The 21465-nt window shown below is 40.3% G+C and overlaps 1 protein-coding gene across 3 annotated transcripts in view; it reads left to right on the top strand.

Moving 5' to 3' along the window:
• nek10 (NIMA-related kinase 10) overlaps positions 1–21465 on the top strand; it is a 64543-nt gene that overhangs the window by 29799 nt on the left and 13279 nt on the right. For all 3 annotated transcript variants that reach the window (XM_062062673.1, XM_062062672.1, XM_062062674.1), the window contains 12 exons: positions 3244–3468; positions 3531–3670; positions 12084–12145; positions 12214–12285; positions 12364–12428; positions 12505–12607; positions 13525–13653; positions 17388–17525; positions 17599–17644; positions 20116–20237; positions 20356–20458; positions 20534–20609. In XM_062062673.1, the coding sequence (XP_061918657.1) occupies positions 3244–3468; positions 3531–3670; positions 12084–12145; positions 12214–12285; positions 12364–12428; positions 12505–12607; positions 13525–13653; positions 17388–17525; positions 17599–17644; positions 20116–20237; positions 20356–20458; positions 20534–20609 (1281 nt within the window). The remainder of the gene's footprint in view (positions 1–3243; positions 3469–3530; positions 3671–12083; positions 12146–12213; positions 12286–12363; positions 12429–12504; positions 12608–13524; positions 13654–17387; positions 17526–17598; positions 17645–20115; positions 20238–20355; positions 20459–20533; positions 20610–21465) is intronic.

The raw sequence follows: 21465 nt of genomic DNA, 5'->3' as shown, positions 1-21465 counted from the left end.
TATTTTAGGCTTCATAATGCGCCACACATTTTCAATGGGAGACAGGTCTGGACTACAGGCAGGCCAGTCTAGTACCTGCACTCTTTTACTATGAAGCCATGTTGATGTAACACGTGGCTTGGCATTGTCTTGCTGAAATAAGCAGGGGCGTCCATGGTAACGTTGCTTGGATGGCAACATATGTTGCTCCAGAACCTGTAACTACCTTTCAGCATTAATGGCGCCTTCACAGATGTGTGAGTTACCCTTGTATTGGGCACCAATACACCCTCATACCATCACAGATGCTGGCTTTTCAACTTTGCGCCTATAACAATCCGGATGGTTCTTTTCCTCTTTGGTTCCGGACCAAAAACAATTTGAAATGTGGACTCCTCAGACCACAGAACACTTTTCCACTTTGTATCAGTCCATCTTAGATGAGCTCAGGCCCAGCGAAGCCGACAGCGTTTCTGGGTGTTGTTGATAAACGGTTTTCGCCTTGCATAGGAGAGTTTTAACTTGCACTTGCAGATGTAGCGACCAACTGTAGTTACTGACAGTGGGTTTCTGAAGTGTTCCTGAGCCCATGTGGTGATATCCTTTACACACTGATGTCGCTTGTTGATGCAGTACAGCCTGAGGGATCGAAGGTCACGGGCTTAGCTGCTTACGTGCAGTGATTTCTCCAGATTCTCTGAACCCTTTGATGATATTACGGACCGTAGATGGTGAAATCCCTAAATTCCTTGCAATAGCTGGTTGAGAAAGGTTTTTCTTAAACTGTTCAACAATTTGCTCACGCATTTGTTGACAAAGTGGTGACCCTCGCCCCATCCTTGTTTGTGAATGACTGAGCATTTCATGGAATCTACTTTTATACCCAATCATGGCACCCACCTGTTCCCAATTGTTCCAAATAAGTGTTTGATGAGCATTCCTCAACTTTATCAGTATTTATTGCCACCTTTCCCAACTTTTTTTTTGCCACGTTTTGCTGGCATCAAATTATAAAGTTAATGATTTTTTGCAAAAAACAAAAAGTTTATCAGTTTGAACATCAACTATGTTGTCTTTGTAGCATATTCAACTGAATATGGGTTGAAAATGATTTGCAAATCATTGTATTCCGTTTATATTTACATCTAACACAATTTCCCAACTCATATGGAAACAGGGTTTACACAAAGGAATGCAAGATTGTCTTGTAAATACAAAACCAGTGAAGTTGGCACAGAATCAGAATCAGAAATACTTTAATAATCCCCGAGGGGAAATTAAGATTTTCAGCACAATCCCATTCAAGAGCAGACAAACATTACAAGGAGACAGAACAGGATCGCTGACGGGTCTGCCAACTTCCGGCGCCCCTTACAAAAAAGGTGAGAAACAGAAAAACAAAAATTTCAGTCTAAGCCTGGGCCCTGGAGAGGGGGTCCAGACTGAGGCCAAAGAGAGAGAAATAACCCTCATAGTCATAGCACACAAACGTGTGTAAGAGGGAAACATCAAAGAACAAAAGAACATTAAAGACATTAAAAGCATGTTGTGTAAATCGTAAATAAAAACAAAATACAATGATTTGCAAATCTTTTTCAATTTATATTCAATTGAATGGACTGCAAAGACAAGATATTTAATGTTCGAACTGGAAAACTTTGTTATTTTTTGCAAATATTAGCTCATTTGGAATTTGATGCCTGCAATATGTTTCAAAAAAGCTGGCACAAGGGGCAAAAAAGACAGAAAGTTGAGGAATGCTCATCAAACACTTATTTGAAACATCCCACAGGTGAACAGGCTAATTGGGAACAGGTGGGTGCCATGATTGGGTATAAAAGCAGCTTCCATGAAATGTTCAGTCATTCACAAACAAGGATGTGGCGAGGGTCACCACTTTGTGAACAAATGCGTGAGCAAATTGTTTAAGAACAACATTTCTCAACGAGCTATTGCAAAGAATTTAGGGATTTTACCATCTACGGTCCGTAATGTCATCAAAAGGTTCAGAGAATCTGGAGAAATCACTGCACGTAAGCGGCAAGGGTGAAAACCAACATTGAATGACCTTCGATCCCTCAGGCGGTACTGCTTCAAAAACCGAAATCAGTGTGTAAAGGATATCACCACATGGGCTCAGGAACACTTCAGAAAACCACTGTCAGTAACTACAGTTTGTCGCTACATCTGTAAGTGCAAGTTAAAACTCTACTATGCGAAGCGAAAGCCAATTATCAACAACACCCGGCTTTGCTGGGCCAGAGCTCATCTAAGATGGACTGATGCAAAATGTAAAAGTGTTCTATGGTCTGACGAGTCCACATTTCAAATTGTTTTTGGAAACTGTGGATGTGGTGTCCTCCGGACCAAAGATGAAAAGAACCATCCGGATTGTTATAGGCGCAAAGTTGAAAAGCCAGAATGTGTGATGGCATGGTGGGTAACTTACACATCTGTGAAGGCACCATTAATGCTGAAAAGTACATACAGTTTTTCATGGACGCCCCTGCTTATTTCAGCAAGACAATGCCAAGCCACGTGTTACATCAACGTGGCTTCACAGTAAAAGAGTGCGGGTACTAGACTGGCCTGCCTGTAGTCCAGACCTGTCTCCCGTTGAAAATGCATGGTGCATTATGAAGCCTAAAATACCACAACGGAGACCCCCGGACTGTTGAACAACTTAAGCTGTACATCAAGCAATAATTGGACAGAATTCCACCTGAAAACTTCAAAAATGTGTCTCCTCAGTTCCTAAACGTTTACTGAGTGTTGTTAAAAGGAAAGGCCATGTAACACAGTGGTAAAAATGCTCCTGTGCCAACTTTTTTGCAATGTGTTGCTGCCATTAAATTCTAATTTAATGATTATTTGCCAAAAAAAAAAATTAAGTTTCTCAGTTCGAACATTAAATATCTTGTCTTTGCAGTCTATTCAATTGAATATAAGTTGAAAAGGGTTTGCAAATCATTGTATTCTTTTTTTATTTACCATTTACACAAGGTGCCTACTTCACTGGTTGTAGGTTTTGTATCTCCGCTATGGTTTAATTTAATGGTCCAATTTTCAGGACTTATCCAGATCCCAAATACACAACAGCAGGTACCAATAGGTAAGAAAAGTTGGTATTGCATAATAGTGCTGCTTTAAACGTCTGTGCTTTGTCTTGTCTCTGCTGCAACCCGTTGAGCTCCTCTGCAGGAGTTTGTTCCGCAACAAAGATAACAATGTTGTTTTATTTTAATGTGTTGTTGTGGCTTGCAGGATGGCTGCAGAGCTGCTGAGGCGTCTCTCGCCAGTGCAGCGTGTCAGAGATCAGCTGAGGGAGCTGGAGGGGTTGCCGGTGCTGCTCAGCCTGCTGCACACCCCGCACCTCAAGCTGCTGTGGAGCGTCGCCTGGATCCTGGTACAACTGTGCCAGGACCCCGACGCCAGGGCCGACATACGGAGCTGGGGGGGTGTGCAGCCGCTGCTCCGGCTGCTCAGCAGGTGAAAGCGGATTATGTTGGTTTTCAAACGCTGCCGAATTCATATATCTTTCACACTTACAGTCAAAGACACTTGGTCTGTGACCGCTCGTCTGTGGAGAGGCTGTCGAGCGCCAACGCCGCCGACCGTGTCCACAAAGTACTTCATAGAGAAGAGGTCGGCCCCCAGGATGAAGCCAACGACACAGTGGCCCTGCAGTCAGGTCACACAATACACAACAACACGAAGACAATAGTGCGTGTTCTTGCAGGCGAGAGGTCACGCTGCAGTAGTCCAAGATGTTGATTTGTTGTTTGTGCTCGCCAAGGAAAGAAGACACAATCTCCCCCCCACTAGAGCCTTATCAGTTGCAGAGAATGTAAACAAGTTATTTCCTGACAATCAGGCCCGGTAACGTAACTGCCTGCAGCTATCACTTTGGAAAAGGCTTGCTTTTAATGATACAAATAAGTAGAGATGTCCGATAATATCGGCCGATAAATGCTTTAAAATCTAATATCGTAAATTATCGGTATCGTTTTTTTATTATCGGTATCATTTGTTTTTTTTTATTAAATCAACATAAACACAAGATACACTTACAATTAGTGCACCAACCCAAAAAACCTCCCTCCCCCATTTACACTCATTCACACAAAAGGGTTGTTTCTTTCTGTTATTAATATTCTGGTTCCTACATTATATATCAATACAGTCTGCAAGGGATACAGTCCGTAAGCACACATGATTGTGCGTGCTGCTGGTCCACTAATAGTACTAACCTTTAACAGTTAATTTGACTAATTTTCATTAATTACTCGTTTCTATGTAACTGTTTTTATATTGTTTTACTTTCTTTTTTATTCAAGAAAATGTTTTTAATTTATTTATCTTATTTATTTTTTATTTTTAAAAAAAAAAAAAGGATCTTATCTTCACAATACCTGGTTGTCCATGAAATTAGATTGTTTAAAGGGTTCTTAAAAACCAGGTCCAATCCAGATTATGTCCAGGTCGGGCTCAGCAACAAACACCTTCATTTATGTGCACTCAAAATTTGGGAACTTCAACAACAGATTGCCTATAATCTGTAAACAAAATTACATTTTCAAAATAAGCATTTGTATACAGTCCAGACTATGTCCAGGTCTGTATATATCGGTATCGGTTGATATCGGTATCGGTAATTAAGAGTTGGACAATATCGGAAATCGGCAAAAAAGCCATTATCGGACATCCCTACAAATAAGTCATGTAAACGCTGACAGACGAGCAATCACACTGCTGCTTGTTTCACTGGTTCTCTTGTCTATTTGCTTGGCATATTGACCACCAGGGGGCAGTATATTCTACGGGGGTGTCTAATGTCTGGCCCGGAAACCATTTTCAGACCGCAGATAATTTCTTAACGACCTTGCGGTACATTTTAAAAAGACTAGTACTAAAAAAAAAATTAAGATAAACCCATAAAAAGTGGAATAAAACGGCAAACAGGTGTAATTGTCATGATCCGTGGTCCGGATCATGTTTTCGTTATGTTCTGTTAGTTTGACTCCATAGTTCCTGTTTTTTGTACACTCTCGTTTGTTTTGGTTGCCATGGTTGCGTATGATTTTCACCTGCCGCTGGTGTTCGGGACGCTCAGCTGGCTCTAATCAAGAGACACTATTTAAGCCTGCTTTTGCCAGTCAGTCGGCCTGGCGTCATTGTTCATGTCTGATTCCAAGTTTATGGCAAGTGTTCGCTTCATGCCTTGTATACGTACGTTTTTGTTTGTTCATGCCACAGCTAGTAAGTTTTCCCTGTCATAGTTTATGCTAAGTGTTAGTTTGGCTCCCAGTGCGATCAGCGCGTTGTGCCTTCGCCTTGTTTTCCGTTTTTTCGTAGTACTTTGAGTTTTGAGAAGATTAATAAATATGTTCCTACCTGCACGCCTTGTCCAGGATAGTCCGTTTGCATCCCGGGAGAACAAACCTCGCAGTAAGCTGCAAAAACCCTGCCGTGACAGTAATGTAACGAGAAAAAGTAGAAATGTTGACATGCAGTCTGTTTTATTCCTCTACAAAAATGCTTGGTATTTACACGGGTACCTTGGGATCTGAGTGGACCCAGCTTACGGGTTTATCGGGACACCAGCGATCTCTCGGCTAAATGTTACGCTTTAGTTTGCATGCAAACATTTTAGTTGCAAGCATCCACCCCGCGAGTTAGCGTATCGAATGTCACTGTGAACCCCAGTGAGATACGCTCAAAACATTAGGGGTGTACAAAAAAATCGATTCACACCCGAATCCCGATTCTTACTCATCCCGATTTTAAATTTATTCAAAACTTTGAAAAATTGATTTAAAAAAACAACAAAAAAAACATCCTTTTTTTTAAAAAATTTTAAATGATACAGTTTTCAAAACATGGTTTCCGTTAGGAACTCGCATGGCTGCCGTTTTTGTGACCCCAAGATGCAGGAACCAGAAGAGCGAAGAGAAGGTAAGATGAGTTTTAATCTCATGCAACAGAAAATTAAGCAGTCTTGCATACAAAGGTTCCAAACATAAAGTGTGCAAAACTGCTTCATTTTCTGTTGCATGAGATTAAAACTCATTTTACCTCCTCTTCGCTTTTCTGGTTCCTGCATCTTGGGGTTACAAAAACGGCAGCCATGCGAGTTCCTACCAGGATCTTCGAGCCAGACTGTTGTGGCCTCGCAGGAACCCCTGTCGGCGAGGCACAGCAGACGTTCTGGACCGCACAGTTCATGGAGGACTTGAAAGCCAGGTTTGTGCGGTCCCAGCCCACAGCAGGCGACGGGGAAGATGGCAGCGGTGGCCGCGCCGGAGATCTGGAACCGGCAGCCGAGCCGGGATGAGCGAAGGCGGCAGTGGCCTAGCCGGTCGGAGAGCCGGAACCGGCGGTCGAGGCGGAGGGAGAAGGTCCGAGCCTGCTGTGGGCTGAGACCGCACAAACCTGGCTTTCAAGTCCTCCATGAACTGTGCGGTCCAGAACGTCGGCTGTGCCTTGCCGACAGAGGTTCCTGCGAGGCTACAACAGTCGGGCTCGAAGATCCTGTTAGGAACTCGCATGGCTGCCGTTTTTGTGACCCCAAGATGCAGGAACCGGGAGAGCGAAGAGGAGGTGAGATGAGTTTTAATCTCATATAACAGAAAATGGAGCAGTCTTGCATACAAAATGTTCCACAACATAAAGCGTGATCTTCCAGCACTGAGGAGTGCTCGAGACAAAGTATAAATAGGATACATGTTGATTGGCAGCAGGTGTGGACCGGCTGCCAATCAACGGCAGGTGAGGAAAAAAACAGTGCTTCGGGGAACAAACAGGAAATGGAACAAAATAAGAGCACTGACGGGGAGTAAATACAAATACAAGGAAACAAACAGAAAGGAAGTGACCGATCATCACAGTTTCAGGCCATCTCCCTGCAACCAGAAGGAGCTTTTCTAACATTTAACCTTTTTTGAAAAAGTTTCATGACAATTATTATACCAAATAACTACAGATGTCCGATTTTATTGGCCGATAAATGCTTTAAAATGTAATATCGGAAATTATCGATATAAGTTTCAACCTCCCGATTTTCCCGGGAGACTCCCGAATTTCAGTGCCCCTCCCGAAAATCTCCCAGGGTAACCATTCTCCCGAATTTCTCCCGATTTCCACCCGGACAACAATATTGGGGGCGTGCCTTAAAGGCACTGCCTTTAGCGTCCTCTACAACCTGTCGTCACGTCCGCTTTTCCTCCATACAAACAGCGTGCCGGCCCAGTCACATGATATATGCGGCCTATACACACACATAAGTAAATGCAAGGCATACTTGATCAACAGTCATACAGGTCACACTGAGGGTAGCCGTATAAACATCTTTAACACTGTTACAAATATGCGCCACACTGTGAACCCACACCAAACAAGAATGACAAACACATTTCGGGAGAACATCCGCACCGTAACACAACAGAACAAATACCCAGAACCCTTTGCAGCACTAACTCTTCCGGGATGCTACAATATATACCCCCCCTACCACCAAACCCCGCCCACCTCAAACCCCCCCCATCTGCCGAATTCGGAGGTCTCAAGGTTGGCAAGTATGCTCTAGTATACTCTGGACTGAAGCTGTGTGCCTTCATTGTTTTTGTACCTGTTGTTTTGAGACATGTTTAAAAAATAAATAAAATAATGCACTTCGTCAAAGTCAAAGTATAGTATTTCACATAGTTGTAGTGGGTATTAGGATCATGTCAGGGAGAGCATGTCCCAAATTCCAAGCTGCTGTTTTGAGGCATGTTAAAAAAATAAATTAAAAAAATGCACTTTGTGAAAGTCAAAGTATAGTATTTCCCATAGTTGTAGTGGGTATCAGGATTATCTCAGGGAGAGCATGTCCCAAATTCCAAGATGTTAAAAAAAATAATGCACTTTGTGACTTCAATAATAAATATGGCAGTGCCATGTTGGCACTTTTTTCCATAACTGGAGTTGAAGTTGTTCTCTTATTTTGGAAAACCTTGTTTTTGATTGATTGATTGAAACTTGTATTAGTAGACTGCACAGTACAGTACATATTCCGTACAATTGACCACTAAATGGTAACACCCGAATAAGTTTTTCAACTTGTTTAAGTCGGGGTCCACGTTAATCAATTCATGGTAAAGTTACATTGTTTAATGCATCCAGCGGGGCATCACAACAAAATTAGGCATAATAATGTGTTAATTCCACGACTGTATATATCGGTATCGGTTGATATCGGAATCGGTAATTAAGAGTTGGACAATATCGGAATATCGGATATTGGCAAAAAAAGCCATTATCGGCCATCTCTACAAATAACACATTGCGAGAATCGGTTTGAATCAACAATTGCGTCAAATCGAAAATCGATTCCGAATCGAATCGTCACCCCAGGAATCAGAACCGGATCGAATCGTTAGGCGCCCAAAGATTCACACCCTTACAAAACATCCAATGTCTGACTTGCTAACATTAGCTTCTAGCTACAGATGGGCATAACTTTGTTTTTCCAACCAAGAAAGTGCGTGTGAAGGACAATGCTGACAAGAAGAAGTGGATGTTATTCATTGAATAAAATAAAGTAAATGAATACAAACATGACAGAGCTTTGGAACTTATTAACATGGGGAAGCAGGTGGAGCGTATCACCGCTATTCTGGAGCATAATCAAGCAGAATGAGTCCATAACTCCAGCCAAGGACGACCAGGGTTTTATGCTTCTTAGTGAAATTGGCCGATACCAATACCGATTACGTATGAACTGTGGATTTTTCCATTTATTTACAGTTAGTGCTTTTGACAGTTTAACAATATCAACACAATATTTAAACTACTTCCTTATTCTCTTTTATAATATACAATAGTTTGATGAAAAAGTCAATAGTACAAAATAACTAAACGAAAGCAAGAACTTCTACCTACCACTCGTTTAAATTACTTGGGTTTTGCCCTCAGAGTTCTCCCGTGTCCATGGAATTATTCCCTGAGTTTGTTAACATGAACAAAAACAACAACAAAATGATTTTGAAACGGTAAAAAAATCAACCTAATCACTCGAGTATCGATCATCTACTGATACTACTTTTGGTATCGACACCACCAAGGATCGCCCTCCTTTTCATGTCGCATACTGATTGTGACAATGCTGAGACACCAACAGTTGTTATACTATGCTCCCTCTAGACCAGGGGTGTCCAAAGTGCGGCCTGGGGGCCATATGCGACCCGCTAATGGCACATTGTAAAAATACAAAAAGTAAAAGTTAAAAAAAAAGTATAAATTATTTTTAACACCTTATTTTCACTCTTGTTTTTAATTTTCGTACGATTATTTTTTTAACTGTCATTGTTTAAAAAATAATAATGAACTAAAATCAATTGTCATGAATTATTGACCTATTTATTTAAGGCTCCACCTGACATCACATGGACAAAGATAAGACCTTCTGGTGGAAAGTTCTGTGGTCAGATGAAACAAAAATTGTGTTGTTTGGCCACAATAAGGAGAAAAGGTGAGGCCTTTAATCCCAGGAACACCAATTCCTACCGTCAAGCATGGTGGTGGTAGTATTATGCTCTGGGCCTGTTTTGCTGCCAATGGAACTGGTGCTTTACAGAGAGTAAATGGGACAATAAAAAAGGAGGATTACCTCCAAATTCTTCAAGACAACCTAAAATCATCAGCCCGGAAGTTGGGTCTCGGGCGCAGTTGGGTGTTCCAACAGGACAATGACCCCAAACACACGTCAAAAGTGGTAAAGGAATGGCTAAATCAGGCTAGAATTAAGGTTTTTAGAATGGCCTTCCCAAAGTCCTGGGGCCGTATTTATCAAGCTTCTTAGAATTACTCCTAAGAAGTCTGCTAAGAGTTGACTTAAGAGTAAATAAATTATTCGCTGAAAGCTGCACTTAAAAGTTAGTTATCAAGCGTCTTACTCACACTTTCAGCGAAGTGTAGGACTGAATCTTAAGTGTCACACTCAGAGCTGAATTACGACATTACTATGTGCCGTAAACGGAATTTTAGGTGACGTCATTTCTGTGTCCATAGAAATGACCAATCACGGAAGGGAATCCCTTGTCTAAGAATAAAGAAATATCTTAGAAATATTTAAGAGGACAATGGGAGTGTATATTTTGACAATAAACTACAAAATAATACAAAACAAACTAGTCCCCGCCCGCACTCACCTACCGCTCCCTCTCTTCTCTCGCCCACACACTCACTGACGTCACTCACCTCACACATACGCTACTCTCATAACATTTTCTTTCCAATTCATTAATTAGGCAACTAATTTGAAACTGGTGTGGGTGGCTCTATATATACTAGCCCACTGCAGCCACATTCAGAAATCAACAAGGAGTGGAAAATTATTAAATCTGTGACAAAAATAATACCCGCTCTGTCTAAACGATACCGTTTGATCAGCTGCTCGTCATTAAACAAAGCCAGGACATCGTTCCGCTCCCTGAACGTTCGCACACGTCTCTCTCGCTTCAGTGCCATCCCCTGCTGGCAACTCCTAACCACTTAGGACACCTCTGAAGGTCTCTTAAATATCGTGGAGAGTAGGAGTGATTCTTAGACTTAAGAAAGTTGACAAATAGCTTTTATTCTTAAGTTTGAGAGTGAGACTAAATTTCGCAAATTCTCAGGACTTAAGTGTAAAATGGCACTCTAAGACGCTTGATAAATACGGCCCCTGATTTAAACGTGTGGACAATGCTGAAGAAACAAGTCCATGTCAGAAAACCAACAAATTTAGCTGAACTGTACCAATTTTGTCAAGAGGAGTGGTCAGAAATTCAAGCTTGTGGATGGCTACCAAAAGCGCCTTATTGCAGTGAAACTTGCCAAGGGACATGTAACCAAATATTAACATTGCTGTATGTATACTTTTGACCCAGTCACATTTTCAGTAGACCCATAACAAATTCATAAAAGAACCAAACTTTATGAATGTTTTTTGTGACCAACAAGTATGTGCTCCAATCAGTTTATCACAAAAAAATAAGAGTTGTATAAATTATTGGAAACTCAAGACAGCCATGACATTATGTTCTTTACAAGTGCATGTCAACTTTTGACCACGACTGTATATATATATATATATATATATATATATATATATATATATATATATATATATATATATATATATATATATATATATATATATATATATATATATATATATATATATATATATATATATATATATATATACACACACACACATATATGTAATATATACACATATATATATACACACACACACACATATGTATATATATTTTTTGTACAGCCCTCTGTCGAAAAAGTTTGGACATGCATGTTCTCGACTCTTATTAATCTAATTATTAATTTCCTGTTAATAACTGCTTTTTTTCCGCTGTAATGGTTCTGTCTACACTTCTTAAACTTTACAAAGCACTTACATCTTGGTGGTGTTCAAGCCACAAGATAATGATGCTTAAGATACTAAGAAATTTGCCGTAATGTAAGTGATGATTATTAACTTAGGAGTGGCTGCCCTAAGTTAGTGTATGGAGACGTATAATTAGCGCACTAGTCCACCTGGCTCGTCAGCCACGGGGACTAGAAAGAAATACAGTATCAGCCAGAGGGGATCGGCATTAATTGTCAATGCCAATCACATACTTTTTCACGAAAATCGGCCGATACCAATCAAAAGCCGATCGATCGTCATATCCCTAAAGGACTTTGAAATAAGATCTTAAACGGCAGACTTTTTTCTATGAACATTTGCGGAAGCTGCTGATGGTGTGTTTGACAGAGAAACAGCTGTAGAGGTTCACCCTCCAAGGTAAATGCTGTATTGACATAACTTTATTTGATAAAACTACTGTAACTGTTTGCAGTACATTCTTATTTAAAAGGATGTTAAACGAGGTGTTTTGGTACAAATTTTTGCAACACAAGTTTTCATTCTTTTGTTTTTTTTCCTTATGCGGGCCTCAGTAGAAAAGGTTTGGACACCCCTGCTCTAAAACGCAATATGTCCTCATTTTACAACACACACCGCTCATATCTTTTGAAATGTATGAGTAAATCATATCCATGTTCATGTACTTACCCAGCCTGCTGCACAGCTCTGACTGAGCTCTGCCTGGATGACTCGTGTGCTCATCACATTGTGCAGGTCAGCATTTTAACAAAAAGGGTCTCAAACAAAATAAGCTTCAGGTTCATTTTCAAATCTGCCTTCAGGAAAATGGAATCTTCGTCCTGGCAAAACTGATTTTACCACCAAACTCTGGTCCAAAGACGTCGTCTCTACAGGTACAAGCCTCCTTGTGTTCATTGAGACATCTTCAAGTGGAAGTGGACGTGCAGTGAGTCTAGTCAATTTGTTGGCAGTGCTACGCATTCCGGGCTTTGCGCTTTCTCTTCAGCGCGGAGAGGAACAGACATCCTTTCAAGAGGTGTTGTTCTCCTGCAGTCTTGTAAAACTGATCATTTTTAAGTGCATGTACTTTTTAACTTGGCTTCTCATTCCAGGCTCTTTCCTACTGACCTTTTTGAGGTTTTTATTGACGTGGGTCATTATGTGCGGGACCTCCGGGCCTACGAGGGTCTACAAATCACACTTTCTCAATATTCTGTGAGAACACAGCAAAAAACTAGAGATGTCCGATAATGGCTTTTTTGCCGATATTCCGATATTGTCCAACTCTTAATTACCGATTCCGATATCAACCGATACCGATATATACAGTCGTGGAATTAACACATTATTATGCCTAATTTTGTAGTGATGCCTCGCTGGATGCATTAAACAATGTAACAAGGTTTTCCAAAATAAATCAACTCAAGTTATGGAAAAAAATGCCAACATGGCACTGCCATATTTATTATTGAAGTCACAAAGTGCATTATTTTTTTTAACATGCCTCCAAGCAGCAGCTTGGAATTTGGGACATGCTCTCCCTGAGAGAGCATGAGGAGGTTGAGGTGGGCGGGGTTGGGGGAGGGGGGGGCGGTAGGGGGTAGCGGGGGTGTATATTGTAGTGTCCTGGAAGAGTTAGTGCTGCAAGGGGTTCTAGGTAATTGTTCTGTTGTGTTTTTGTTGTGCTACGGTGTGGATGTTCTCCCGAAATGTGTTTGTCATTCTTGTTTAGTGTGGGTTCACAGTGTGGCGCATATTTGTAACAGTGTTAAAGTTGTTTATACGGTCACCCTCAGTGTGACCTGTATGGCTGTTGACCAAGTATGCCTTGCATTCACTTGTGTGTGTAAAAAGCTGTAGATATTATGTGATTGGGCTGGCACGCAAAGGCAGTGCCTTTAAGGTTTATTGGCGCTCTGTACTTCTCCCTACGTCCGTGTACCACTCAGCACAGCAGCGTTTTAAAAAGTCATACATTTTACTTTTGGAAACCGATACCGATAATTTTCTATATTACATTTTAAAGCATTTATCGGCAGCCCGATATTATCGGACATCTCTACAAAAAACGTATACATTTGTCCGCACACCTTCTCCAGGATATCAATAGTGTGTTTGGGTTTGTATTACAGGAAGATGAGCTGGAGACCCTGAGAGAGAGCATCAGAGCCGTGGACCAGAACCGGCCCGCACTCAAAGTAATCAATAGCTACGCCATACTGGACCATCTCGGCACTGGCGCCTTCGGAAGCGTCTTCAAGGTACAAAACCAGGGGTGTGCCGATTCATTATTGATATCATCATCATCGGCGGTCACTCGAACGAGTATGACGATCCTCCTGGTAGGGGTGTATCCCTTTATGGAGGATGCCTGTGCGTGACTTTGTTTAACGTGGGGAGACTGGTGCACAGACAGTCACCACCCGATCCTTGACAGAATCGGGTCAGGGTCCAGTGGCATGGAGTCCAAGACGACTGGGGACTCTTTTCTGCTGCAGCCTTCTTCCGCCATCGCAGCCGTTGTGGTAGTTCTTAAATCTACCGTCTTCCGCCTGCTCCGCCGTTGAAGTCTTCACCGTATCCCTGGCTAGGGGACAGTCAGGTACTAGGCCTTTGCCAAGGACCACCTGGGGTAACAGTAGTAAAGGGGTTTACCTCCTAGTGCCCCAAGACCCCATAGAGGAGCCTCCACTGCCGGATGCACTTTTAACGTCATGCCCAGGACACATATATTGATATAACCCAGCAGGTACAAGACACTGAAACAACGCTGAGAACTTGTTGAATTAGGTTCTGACGTTTAGCAACTTTAACCTAACGTTTGATCAATGTCGGGTTCTGACACTTATTTGACCATTGAATTTTGGTAATTTCCCAACCAATATTCTACAACACAAATACAACGATGAAATCGCATACTTTTTAAGGAGGGTTTTTTTCATTGTCGGGTTCTGACATTGATTTGATCATTGAATGTTTGGTCTTTGCCTAAAAGAGTGACGGGTTAGCCACACCCGACTATTTGCTCACTCGTCAGTGAAGCAGCCCATCACGGTAGTCTAGACACAATGATGTGAGTTGACCACTATTTACAACTATTATGTAGAGGCGGATAAGGTAAAAATGCACTCAACACTACAATATTACAACTCTGTCCATGTGGTCCAAAACAGTGTTTGACTTAGGACAGACTCCTAATGCAGATTTGACAAAAAGGCTCTGCTTACTTTGATTTATGTTTTGGCCAAGTGAGTCTGTCCAGAAGAGTGCAAGAGATGTCCAATCCTCAGCGAGTGATCCCGGACGAGCCCCCAAATTCCCTCTCAGGGAATTAAAGTCACTGGTCAATCCCAAGTTCTTTCAGATGACATATATGCAGAGTAAGAAGGACCATAAAGACAGAACAGGAATATTATTAAGTTTTACAAAAGCTTCAGGAGACCAGCCCACACCAATACATTCATATCGGCTTCTCAAATTGGTCTAACATTCAAACAGGAAGAGACAACTTCTTGAATACGCAAACAGCTCCCACCCTCTCCAGAAAGGAATACAGGCTCATTGTTCTACTACAGATAAGATATAAGGGAGTACTCCAACTCCTACATTGCAAGCCTTCAAGGTAACACACACAGTTTACTTGCGGACATATTCCTAAAAAAGTACAAATGGAAAAACACTAGCTGATTTAAACATGACTATGAATAAAGAAAGAACTCTTAAACATATATGCATTCTCCACACAATCAATATTCTACAACACAAACACAGCGTTGAAACAACATGCTTTTTGACGACGCTTAATCAATGTCGGGTTCTGACGTTGATTTGACCATTTGGGTCATTTCCCAACCAACAACCTGGATCCACATCAACGTAGTCTCAATTTACAAATACAACTATTTTGCAACGCCGTTTCAAAGTCAGTTTTAAAGGACATGTTTTTATAATCAATGTTGTATCAATGCCTTGTGCCTGCTGGACAGATATCGGTCCGAAAACTGCAATAAAACCAAGTATCGGATGGTATCGGCATGCATCTAAAATCTACGATGTAATCTCCAATGCAAGCAGTCCTGCAAAACATTTACTCGTGCAAATCTGGACAGCCAGTTAGCATCAAAATGTCCTCCAATAAGCACACAGGGTTGGTCTTTTCTCCTATTTTAGTCAAGTCATTATAAATCTTGTATAAAATTGTGTTTTAAATCCAACTGGTCGTGAAGGTACCTTGTTATTGTACAATACCAACATATTCAAATAGTACAGTACAGTAAAGTGCCACTATTAGCTAGCTGCTAGCGCCTCTAATTAAAACGAACTACAGCGCTAATCGCTAGCTATCTTAAATACTAACTTGAATAAAATAATATCATTATTTATTCATGTCTTTGTTTTAAACCTGCAAGGCACAGTGAGTAAATTGGCCATTTATAAACTACACTGCAGTGTGTTGGATCAATGTTAATGTGTATTTAAAGACATATCATTTGGGGGGAATATAAAAAAAACATAATAAAAGGCTATTCAAAACACTTTTTTACCAACTTTCTGCCTCTAGGTGTCACGGACGCCCTGTTATAGACCTCTGTTGTAGGCTATTAGGAGCATGCAGCTACACAACAGCTAAGCACAAGATAGCACACAAGCTGGACATATGTAATAAGTGTCCTTCATTGAACAATATTGCATTTGTCAATATAAACAAGTATCAAATAATTATAGTTGCATATTAGAGATGTCCGATAATGGCTTTTTTGCCGATACCTGATATTCCGATATTGTCCAACTCTTAATTACCGATTCCGATATCAACCGATACGGATATATACAGTCGTGGAATTAACACGTTATTATGCCTAATTTTGTTGTGATGCCCCGCTGGATGCATTAAACAATGTAACAAGGTTTTCCAAAATAAATCAACTCAAGTTATGGGAAAAAAATGCCGACATGGCACTGCCATATTTATTATTGAAGTCACAAAGTGCATTATTTTTTTTTAACATGCCTCAAAACAGCAGCTTGGAATTTGGGACATGCTCTTCCTGAGAGAGCATGAGGAGGTTGAGGTGGGCGGGGTTGAGGTGGGGGGGGGGGTAGAGGGTAGCAGGGGGTGTAGATTGTAGTGTCCTGGAAGAGTTAGTGCTGCAAGGGGTTCTGGGTATTTGTTCTGTTGTGTTACGGTGCGGATGTTCTCCCGAAATGTGTTTGTCATTCTTGTTTGGTGTGGGTTCACAGTGTGGTGCATATTTGTAACAGTGTTTAAGTTGTTTATACGGTCACCTTCAGTGTGACCTGTATGGCTGTTGACCAAGTATGCCTTGCATTCACTTGTGTGTGTGAAAAGCCGTAGATATTATGTGACTGGGCCGGCATGCAAAGGCAGTGCCTTTAAGGTTTATTGGCGCTCTGTACTTCTCCCTACGTCCGTGTTCACAGCGGCGTTTTAAAAAGTCATACATTTTACTTTTTGAAACCGATACTGATCATTTTGAAACCGATACCGATCATTTCCGATATTACATTTTAAAGCATTTATCGGCCGATAATATCGGCAGTCCGATATTATTGGGCATCCCTATTCTATATTACTTACACATACAAAGCCTCCACGGCAGAAGCGCATTAGAAAGTACCCAGTAATAAATGTGTCCGCATCATTCACCTTGCTGCGTCGTAACCTTATTTTAATGAATTATTGTGACTTCTAGATGTCTCCAATTCAAAAGCATGAAAGTATCGTAATTAGGTTAGCGCTTTTTATACCTGCCATTGTTCTTATGTAATTTCACTTGATCAGACCTTTTTGGAACATTTCACACTACAAAATAGGAAATGTATGTATGATTTCTGCTGATGTCGTATCAAATTAATATCGGTATCGGCCAATACTCAAGGCTCCAATGAAAAAGTTGTATCGAGCGACACTTTTCCCAAAGTGCCTCTGTGACTTCGTCCACGTGGGTCACAACACCTGTAGCTCGTTTTGCAGGTCCGGAAGCAGAGCGGTCAGAATCTTCTGGCTCTAAAAGAGGTCCACCTCCGCAATCCGGCTTTCGGCAAAGACAAGAAGTCCAGAGATAGCAACGTGGAAAAGATCATCTTGGAGCTGGCCATCATTAAAGAACAGGTGAGAGATGTCCTAGTGTGACTGAAATCATGGAAAGTATATACTTCCTGTCTTTCACACACCCTCTCTGCAGATGGCCCACCCAAATGTCGTCAAGTACTACAAGACCTTCCTTGAAGGTGAGGCTGTCTTCTGAGGAGGAGAATGAGTACAATCCTGAATGTGGCTATACATCAGGGGTGTCCAAAGTGTGGCCCGCAGCTCATTTTTAACCGCTCGTGGCACATTTTGCAAATACTAACAAAAACAGATTTTAAAAAATCAAAAAAAGTGGTATAAAAGAGCCAACAAGTGAAATGTGACGAGAAAAAGTAGCAATGTTGAGTCTAATAATACAAAATTACAGTTTAAAAAAAAAAAAATAATAATAATGAATCAAAATCAATGTTATGAATTATTGACCAATCCAAGGCTCCAATTACTTCACAGGTTTACATTTAAAATTCTATTTTTAAATATTTTGTGGGCAAATATTGCACATTTTGTGTTTGTCATAAAAAAAGTTTATTGTGACAAAAAAGGCATAAAACTGAAAAAAACCAACCTGAAATAACAAAAACTTATAATCGATGACTAGATCTAAAGTTGATCTTGGGACATAAGTGTTGAAAGTAAAAGTGTGGCCCTTTTGGATCCCCAATAATTTTGGTGTGATTCTTTTTAAAGGTAATTTCTCATGAATTTTAATGAATTAAAATTAATGTTATGAATTATTGACCTATTTAATGCTCCGATTACTTCACAAGTTCACATCAAAAATTCTACTTTTTTTAAATATGTTTGGGAAAATATTGCATATCTTGTGTTTGCCATACAAAAAACAAAGTTTTCTTTGACAAAGAGAGCATAATACAAAATAAAAACTATGTGAAAAAATGATAAAAACGTTTAATGGATGGATATATCTGAAGTTGATCTAGGGACATAAGTGTTGAAAGTAAAAACAAACAAACAAAAAACTACACTTTTATGAGTGTGGCCCTTTTGGATCCCCAAAAATGTTGGTGCAAATTTTTTTAAAGGTAATTTCTCATGAATTTTAATTAATTAAATTAATGTTATGAATTATTGACCTATTTAAGGCTCCGATTACTTTACAAGTTCACATCAAAAATTCTACTTAAATATTTTGTGGAGAAATATTGCATGTTTTGTGTTTGCCATACAAAAAACAAAGTTTTCTTTGACAAAAAAGGCATAAAACTGAAGAAAAAAAACATGAAATAATAACCAAAACTCAATCGATGAATAGATGAAAAGTTGAGTTAAGTGTTGAAAGTTTAAAAAAACACACAAAAAAAACAGTTATGAGTGTGGCCCTTTTGGATCCCCAAGAATGTTATTGGGATTTTTTAAAAATTAAACTCAATGTTATGAAATATTGACTTATTTAAGGTTCCAATTACGGTACTTTACTTCACATATTCCACTTTAAAAAATGTTTGGGGAACACATTGTATATTTTGTAGAGCCGATAAATGCTTTAAAATGTAATATCGGAAATTATCGGTATCGTTTTTAAAAAAGTAAAATGTATGACTTTTTAAAACGCCGCTGTACAGAGTGGTACACGGACGTAGGGAGAAGTACAGAGCGCCAATAAACCTTAAAGGCACTGCCTTTGCGTGCCGGCCCAATCACATAATATCTACGGCTTTTCACACGCACAAGTGAATGCAAGGCATACTTGGTCAACAGCCATACAGGTCACACTGAGGGTGGCGTATAAACAACTTTAACACTGTTACAAATATGCGCCACACTGTGAACCCACACCAAACAAGAATGACAAACACATTTCGGGAGAACATCCGCACCGTAACACAACATAAACACAACAGAACAAATACCCAGAACCCCTTGCAGCACTAACTCTTCCGGGACGCTACAATATACACCGCCCGCTACCCCAAACCCCACCCACCCCCAACCCCGCTCACCTCAACCTCCTCATGCTCTCTCGACGAGAGCATGTCCCAAATACCAAGCTGCTGTTTTGAGGCATGTTAAAAAAAAAAAAAAAAGCACTTTGTGACTTCAATAATAAATATGGCAGTGCCATGTTGGCATTTTTTTCCATAACTTGAGTTGATTTATTTTGGAAAACCTTGTTACATTGTTTAATGCATCCAGCGGGGCATCACAACAAAATTAGGCATAATAATGTGTTAATTCCGCGACTGTATATATCGGTATCGGTTGATATCGGAATCGGTAATTAAGAGTTGGACAATATCGGGATATCGGCAAAAAAGCCATTATCGGACATCTCTAATATTTTGTGTTTGCCATTAAAAAGACAGTTTTCTATGACAAAAAGGGCATAGAAAACTAATTTATTGTTATTATTTTTTTAAATACATCCACAGATGGACCTGACGTTGATCTTAACATTTAGGGGCTGAAGAATTAAAAAAAAAAAAAAAAGAATTGTATTGGTTTTTAAAGTGAAAAATATCAAAATAGCCACCGACACGCTTTTGAATTTTCAATGTGAGGCCCTCCGTGAAAAACGTTGAGACACCCCCGCTGTAAATCATCAGACTATTCATCACTTTTGACACTCACGTGACTGCTGGTGTGCTATCAGACGACAAGCTGTACATCGTGATGGAGCTGATCGAGGGGCTTCCTCTGCTGGAGCGTTGCAACTCACTGAAGGAGAAGCAGCAGCACTTTACAGAGGACCAGATCTGGAACATCTTCATCCAGGTGACCACAGACCACTGCAAAGGAAAAAAATAAATTAAAAAAAAGGATGATTTCTCATTTGTCAAAGAGGTATACCTAATCAAGTGCCCAGTGAGCGTTCTTCCATGTTCTACTACAGATGTGCTTGGCCCTGAGGTACCTTCACAAGGAGAAGCGAATAGTCCATCGCGACCTGACGCCCAACAACATCATGCTGGGCGAGAAGGACAAAGTCACCATCGGTAACGCCGCCTTGTGTTTATTCATGCGACACACCATCGGGTTTGTGTAACCTGGAGTCTTTCCTGTCGCTGCAGCCGACTTTGGCCTGGCCAAACAGAAGCAGGAGAGCTGCAAGCTGACCTCGGTGGTCGGCACCATCTTGTACTCTTGGTGAGGAAACAACCGAGCATAGGCTTCTTTTTGCAGGGGGGGGTTCTCTGATCTCTCTGATCTCTTAAATCTGGGGTGTCCAAACTTTTTCCAACTCTGGAAACTATCAAATTGTTAATGTTATGAATTATTGACCTATTTAAGGCTCCAATTACTTCACAAGTTCACATAAAAAAGTCTACTTTTAAATATTCTGGGTAGAGATGTCCGATAATATCGGCCTGCCGATACTATCGGCCGATAAATGCTTTAAAATGTAATATCGGAAATTATCGGTATCGTTTTTTTTAGTTATCGGTATTGTGTTTTTCTGTTTTTTTATTATTAAATCAACATAAAAAACACAAGACACACTTACAATTAGTACACCAACCCAAAAAACCTCCCTCCCCCATTTACACTCATTCACACAAAAGGGTTGTTTGTTTCTGTTATTAATATTCTGGTTCCTACATTATATATCAATATATATCAATACAGTCTGCAAGGGATACAGTCCGTAAGCACACATGATTGTGCGTGCTGCTGGTCCACTAATAGTACTAACCTTTAACAGTTAATTGTACTCATTTTCATTAATTACTAGTTTCTATGTAACTGTTTTTATATTGTTTTACTTTCTTTTTTAGTCAAGAAAATGTTTTAAATGTATTTATATTATTTTATAATTTTTTTAAAAAGGACCTTATCTTCATCATACCTGGTTGTCCAAATTAGGCATAATAATGTGTTAATTCCACGACTGTATATATCGGTATCGATTAATATCGGTATCGGTTGATATCGGTATCGGTAATTAAGAGTTGGACAATATCGGAATATCGGCAAAAAGCCATTATCGGACATCCCTAATTTT

This window comes from Entelurus aequoreus, linkage group LG11, assembly GCF_033978785.1.
Source record: "Entelurus aequoreus isolate RoL-2023_Sb linkage group LG11, RoL_Eaeq_v1.1, whole genome shotgun sequence".
NCBI lineage: Eukaryota > Metazoa > Chordata > Actinopteri > Syngnathiformes > Syngnathidae > Entelurus > Entelurus aequoreus.
The sequence above is the reverse complement of the archived record's forward strand: the minus strand, read 5'-3'. Positions and strand labels throughout refer to the sequence as shown.